Source organism: Rosa chinensis, chromosome 5 (genome assembly GCF_002994745.2).
Source record: "Rosa chinensis cultivar Old Blush chromosome 5, RchiOBHm-V2, whole genome shotgun sequence".
Lineage (NCBI taxonomy): Eukaryota > Viridiplantae > Streptophyta > Magnoliopsida > Rosales > Rosaceae > Rosa > Rosa chinensis.
The window spans coordinates 22,789,329-22,796,434 of NC_037092.1; the positions used below are offsets into that span (position 1 = coordinate 22,789,329).

The 7,106-nt window shown below is 37.3% G+C and overlaps 1 protein-coding gene and 1 long non-coding RNA gene across 2 annotated transcripts; both read right to left on the bottom strand.

Moving 5' to 3' along the window:
* Positions 1-2,560: 2,560 nt before the first annotated feature.
* On the bottom strand, positions 2,561-4,542 carry LOC112166421. Its single transcript, XR_002923264.2, has 6 exons — positions 4,383-4,542; positions 4,220-4,301; positions 3,631-3,770; positions 3,208-3,265; positions 2,794-2,859; positions 2,561-2,674 (listed from the first exon to the last, which is right to left on the bottom strand). It is a non-coding gene; the product is annotated as an uncharacterized LOC112166421 (long non-coding RNA).
* A 1,143-nt stretch (positions 4,543-5,685) lies between these two features.
* On the bottom strand, positions 5,686-6,550 carry LOC112165763 (kunitz type trypsin inhibitor 104). Its single transcript, XM_024302402.2, has one exon. The coding sequence runs from the start codon at positions 6,475-6,477 to the stop codon at positions 5,875-5,877; it is 603 nt and encodes a 200-aa protein (XP_024158170.1). The 5' UTR covers positions 6,478-6,550; the 3' UTR covers positions 5,686-5,874.
* Positions 6,551-7,106: the final 556 nt, after the last annotated feature.

Sequence of the window (7,106 nt, forward strand, 5' to 3'; positions counted from 1 at the left end):
TGCTTTAAATCCAAATTTATTGGTCCTTAGAAGCATGTTTCTAGGCTTTGTCAACCTTTGAAATTATGTTGTGGGCAATTGCGATGAATAGATTGATAAATTGACAACTTATTAGTCTTGTTGCATCTAGGATTTAAGTGTGGTGACTATTAGCTAGCTTAATTGTAACTAAGTTTGCTTGGGTCTCTATTATCTTGCTCTCTAGCTAGGCCTCTAATTTTAGATATTGCGGCTTTAACCGACGTAATGCCTAAATTAGACAGTTGATTGTGGGCTTGACCGGCATAATCAATACACCGAAAGGATAATTGGTTTAGTAACCTTGACCGGTACTAGATACGAGACTTAACACAAATAGGAAATGCATGCATTTTTGAAATTGGTATTGATATTTGCAAGATAGTTAGTGTGAATCACCCGACACTCCCATGTTTCCATTAATTTGAAAATCCAAATTTAATTTCTTGCTTGATAATTAGTCGTTTGCTTTTATTTTAGTTTGCATTTAATTTAGTTAATTCCAAATTCAAAACTCCCGAACAAAATTCTACCTCCTATTGTGCATAACTCATTTGGGCTACAAGTTAGTGGCTTTGATTAGGCTTAGTGTGAGCTAAGCCGAGCATTGTCGAGGCTTGGTGCCTTGTGAATGTTTTATTTTATTTTAGTTTATCTTATATGCTTTTAAGTCATTCTAGTGCCAATTACCTCACTTAGGTCCAATATCTAATCCCCGAGGTACGATAAACTAAGGTCCAAATACTTCCTTTACTTGACACGATTCGTACGTTTGCCAGAGTATATGCATCAAGTCATTAGGATAATTTTTTGCATTGCATTTCTCAAATGCAATTCCGATGCTCTCATATATTTTGAGAAGGGAATCAAGTTGCAGATGCTCTCTCAAACTTTGGTTTCACTTCGGCTGCTATGGTTTGGCAGGACTCACCTCCATATTTTTGCTTCTATTTGCAATATGGATTTCATGGGGCTTCCTAATTTTCGTTTGCTATAGAATATATTTTGCTTAGATGTACGTTTTGTTAGTTGTTCTTTTCGACTTTCTTTTTGAGGGGTAAGGTTTCATTTTCTCCGGTCTCTAGTTAGTCACTTTATTTTTCTTAGTTTCTAAGAAATTTGGGGAGATGGACAAGAATTTGCTTTGTCTTGTTCAAATATTAAAAAAAAAAAAAATGCAGCTATTGCCATCCTACTTGCTCATTACACCATACATTTTAATTTCAATTATTATATTTACTTATCTAACCCATTTCTCTTTCTAAAAATATCTTTATATGACATATCCAAATAAAGAAGATTCATTTTTAACGAAAATCTCTTATTTAATCTATACCAATAAAAAAATAAAATATATTAAAGTTTTTGATAAAATCATAATTACGATGAGGAGGCAACATAAATATTTAAAAATAATTAATAGATTCAAATACTTTTTTAGGGGAAAGGAAAATATATTCCTGTAATCAAATGATCATACGACCTTACAATGTTAAGTTAGGGAATTTGAAGAACCCCATTACATTCATTGCTCAACTGACTGCACAACTAGTTAGGCTAATACCCAAAAGGGAATGCAAAAAACTGAAAACCAAAAGGGAAATGTAACAACTAAAATTCAAAAGAAAATGCAAGAAACTAACAACTAAATTTATTCGAAACACAACCCTAACTCTCTGCATCTGCCTTGATTAGCTTGGGGCCTAATGACCATCTTGGTGTACCCCTCCACCCGTCACTGCAGTAAACAAACTTTAGGATCATGCTGAGACCAAAGTGCGAAAATTAAAAACTCTCTAGCCCGACACTGCCCTAGAATGGAACCATTATCCTAAACATCATGACGCCTAAGACCCGTTGGTGTACAACACAACATTCACCACAGCCACAGTAACATACTAGGAACATGTAAAAGCCAAGAGCAGGACAAGTGACCTTCCGAAATGCCCAACCCAAGTGAAAGAGAAGAAAGGAGAATTGGACCAGCCTAAGCCTAATTCACCAGGCCGTATGACAGCCCAGAAAACCAGATGTCCAAAGGTCCGCTGCCTAAACCCCTCTTCCCCAACACCCGTGCTGGCCCTATCTGAACTTGCAGAGAAGCCACCGCCACCCATCTTCACTCTGGCAGACGTCCCCGCCCTTCCAACATCAGGCTAAACCAGAAAAGACCCTGCCTTGGGTCACTGTTGGAAGGCAAAATCCATCGGAATACCAAAGCAGGCCTGCGGCCCGCCTTAGGTTAACCCCGAAGGCTGACTCAACTTCGTCGCCAACCAACCAGAGTGCGCCGTCTCCCTGAAAGATTCACGTAAACCAACAAAGTCTGCTAATAGCCGACGGCGAAGAGATGAAATGTCGAAATCGAGACCAGAAAATTCTATCCGAGCACGATGCGGAGATTGCTATTACCCGTACGCCTCACTAAAGAAACACCGGACATGCCCATAAGCAGACGGACCTGAGTACGCTGCCTCCCTGCTACCAAGAACCCTATGATTTTGGTATAATCAGCTTCGAAAAGGCTGGAGCGAATTTTTTGAGATATATTAATTTTGTGATCTCGTTCGGGTCGGCCCGGTGAGTTCAGAGGCTCAAGGCGAAAAAAAATTTGAGGCCCCAAAACAAATGCTCTTGCTTCAACGTGATTACATTTCTGCATCAACATCCATCCAAGAAAAGTATGTTTTTCAAATTGTTGGAGAATTACACGTTATATGTGCTTCGGATGATGAAGAAAAATAGTTAAAAGAGAGAAACTTGAAACTTTCTTACCTTGACCCATTTACCATAGAGATGAAGCCGTGTGACCATTACTCTCTCAGCAAGTTCATGCCTCTCCTGTCAGTTAGCAAAGGATTATATTTCATGTCATTCATATAAATCTGTAGGTAACCATCATAGCAGCCAAGTTTTTGTTTTCACACCATCTGTATGATCCTTCACAATCTTTTTGTTTACCAAGAAATCAAAAGAGTTGAGTATTGTGCTCTGTATTGTTAGACTCCTATAGTCCTATAAAATGATTTTGAACTATGGAAACAATAGTTCAGTGGTATTTTTATTAATTTTTTTTTATTTTTTTATTTTTTTTGGTTTGAAATATCTTAAACAACACATAAAAGGTATATGATGTCTTCGCTCTTAGTAGATCTAAGCAACAAAAGAAAAAGTGGTTTCAAAAACTACCTTCCCAAGTGAGCGGAGGAACCGCTTACCATCTCCAGGCTTCTTTGATACAACAAAGCTGTTGCAATAGAAAGAAATTAAGATTCAGATAAAACAGTTCTCGCAGTAATGAATTAAGATATGTTGAAGATGCAACATGGTTTACTAAAAGAGAATGCCTCCAAATACTCCTATTGTATGAACATATCAACAGACTTGCTTAAACCATGATTCAAGTTGAAGTCAGAAACCAAAGGCTGAAAAGTGCTCCTATCAAGATATCCTACTGCGTATATTCTTTATATAGGGAGAGTGGCTAGATTTATTTTCAAATTCTTGCATTAGTAAACTGATCCAACTTATATCACAACAAAAACCCATCATGAGGTCATTTAATTTGACAGTTTTCTTTGGGTGAATATGTTCAAGATATGGAAAACTTACTGTCCTAACAACCCACAAGCTGACTTTCATCTGAAAGGCTCACCACTGTTTCAATTTATCATTTACAAAGCTTAAGGAATACAAGATTTCTTCAACCACTGCTTCACAGAGCTAGTCGAAGTGGGCAGTAGCAGTGTTCCCTACACCAGTCAATATGCAAAAACTATCATCAGTTTTTGTGATAATATCCCAAAGAACATAACAATCAGTTTGTCATAATACTTCAAACTCCTAACAAGGTTTCTAGAACCATATAATCAGTTTGTCATAATCCTACTTCAACAACAAGCAAGAAATACACCAACAAGCAAGCAAGCAAGAAATACACCAATTTGTCATAATCCTACTCCTAACAGCAAGCAATACACCAGTTTGTCATAATCCTACTCCTAACAGCAAGCAGCAAACAATACACCAGCAATGCATTAATGAAGCAAGCAAGCAAAACCAATACAAAAAACACAAACTTGCAGCTTAAAACCAATACACCAACAAAAAACACAAGAGTACGATTAACCGAGAGAGAGAGAGAGAGAGAGAGAGAGAGAGAGAGAGAGAGAGAGAGAGAGAGAGAGAGAGAGAGGTCGACCTTGATTGAGACTTAGAAGACTAGAAGCCAACGGTTCTGCCTTCTCCAGCAACCACTTCACCTCCTTGAGGCTTTGTCTAAGCTGTGGTTCCAAGCAAAGAGAGGATTCATAAGTGTATTGAGCTCGGAAACGGCAAGAGAAGCTCAGGGAAATAGAAATTACCGGGAGGAATGGAATCGAGGAAAGGGAGAAACGGAGATTGGATTCAGATTTCTAGCTTCATCCCAGAACTTCTCGCACTGATCTGGAGTTCTGGACCGAGAGGGAGAAACCGAGAACACTCTAAGGTGGAGAGGGACAAACCGAGAAAGGAGGAGGACAAGGACAAACCGAGAACACTAAAATGTCATGTCTCTTTTTTTTTTTTTTTTTTTTTTTTTTTTTTTTTTTTTTTTTTTTAATATCGGCAGGCCTACATAATTTTTTTTTTTTTTTTTGAGGCCCCTGAAATCTGAGGCCCTTGGCCTGGGCCTGCTTCGCCTAGGCTCAGGGCCGGCCCTGATCTCGTTGATGCAATGTTATTAGCTAATAATCAAATTGATTGTATTAATAAATTCAAATTTAAGTGGAGAAGATGAAGATTAATGTTATCTAATGAAAAATTAAGTAGTCTTTGTATTTAATTAATGATTATGTATTTAGTTTTCCTTACAGATTTGGATTTTAGAAAATTAGTAAATTTATTAGTCATTTTGCATTTGGATAATATAATTTTTCAATAATTCAAATATTTGTAGGGAAAACTAAGAAAATGATAAGGTGACAATAACTGCATTAACCCGATGTGCAACTTGTTATACAAGTAGAGAGATATATGGGACCTGATCAAGTTAGGACTATCAGCAAAGAAAAAAAAATGAAAAGCTAAAAATTAAAAGATCACAAAATGACCAATTGAGAAAACTAAAAGTCAACTCTTTTATAAGTCAATAAAAATGTCTTGAATAGAAAGCAGCCTCCTCCTTTTCTACCTCTTTGATTATACTTGTGGTAGTCGAGTATTATGATTCGAAGTGTTCATTCTTAATGTCTTCTTTTAAAATTATCGCTACATAATATTTGTTTAATTAGATTGTATCAAAGGTATTTAATTGTCTGTTAGATTCATTGCCGGCCTACAAATCGAAGAACTATTCAATTCAGTAATCGGCCGGTAATAAATATTACGTTGAATTCATAGTAATCGGTAATAATTAATATTACGTTGAAGTTGCGCAAGGATTTTTTGTTGACGTCCGCCCACTGTTCCATTATTTATTTCAAGAAAATTACAGTCAAAGCTCCCTATCCCTTTCTCGCTTGATTTCATTCCCAGCTTGAGGATATATAACTAGCCGACCAAAATTTGCCATTCACTGTCAACACTTGTATATCCCAACATTATTATTATTAGAATATTAGATACTTATATCACAAATTCACAATTAAAGATATGTAAGTGATATCTACAAAACGAGAGATCATATTAGTCGAATCCATTTATTATTTTATTTATGATAGAAATAACAAATATTATCAACTGCACATGTATGATTCCATCAGATTAGATGAACAAGATTATTAATAATTAAGAGATACATGTAAGAGCTAGGTACTCATGATCCTCTCATTATTCATAGCCTAATAGCTAGAGCAGGTTCAGCTGCTCTGTAATTTAGGCCCTCTCAAAGACAACAGGAAGCACAGAACCATCCAAGGCCAACAACCTCTTGTCATTCTCAACCAAAGCACCCACATCTGAGCAGATGAACTTACAAATCGGGCACACTTCAGTAGGGCACCATTCGAAATTGTAAATGCCATCAAGATCTGCCTGTTTGTTAATCTTGAAGTAGTTTCCGGTAGGACGGCTTTCGTTTTCATCAATTCCGGTGACAATCAATCTCCTTTGGGTCTCGGACTGAGTCTCACCCACCTTCCATGCAGTCGATTGCACACAGATTGTGGATGCAGAGAATGTGATCTTCTGATCCCTACCCACTCTTACCACCGTCTCACCCTCTGCGAAAGGCGCAAAGGTCACCGGGTAGCCCTTGGGGCCTGAGGTGTTTTCTTGACCAACATACAAAGGACAGGAGTCGTTTCGGTTGATCAAAGTGAAACGGCCGCCGTTGTCGGTGATGGCGGGTTTGATGTAGTAGTCTACACCGGATTGAAGAGCCTGCCCTGAGGTGTCGAGCACTGGAGCGCTATCTTGGGCTACGGTTGCCATGGCCATTACTAGCCATATGCTTCCGATCAACTTCATGGACATCATTTCAAGAAAAATTGAATAGCTGTTGGGATTTTGCAAATGAATATTTTGTACGTGTTTGTGTTTTTCTATGTCTTGCAACGCAAGGTATTTATAGGGATATGTGGTGAGGACACGTTAGAGAGATCGACGACGTGGAAAATAAAAGTCAATCTTTCTCATCCAAGAGGGGATCCTAATCCATCCTATATTTCTCTTCTATTACTTGTACAAGAAGGTGTTCCCGTTGAACTACTGAACCCAGAAAGAAATGTCAACAAATTAGAGATGCAGATTGGCGATTGGCAGGCCATTTTCTTTGAATTGATCGAGCTTAATCCTCAAAAGTACTCCAGAAATCATTACACACGTACATAAATAGTCATCTAGGGTTGTAATTCAAACGTTCCCACTAATATATAATATGGTTTAGTAGAGAGATATCAGATCTGTACAAATTGAACCAATTATGCAGAACAAACAAGTCATTAATTATAATAATTATCATTGAATTTCATTTGTTCAAAGCTCTGGTAAATTAGGATAGATGAGAGTTTCAACTTACTTCTTGTAATTTTACCAGTAATCAATGACTAAATTAAATATTCAGGACATGGAAATATTGAGGATATGAATATACGGATATATTGTAG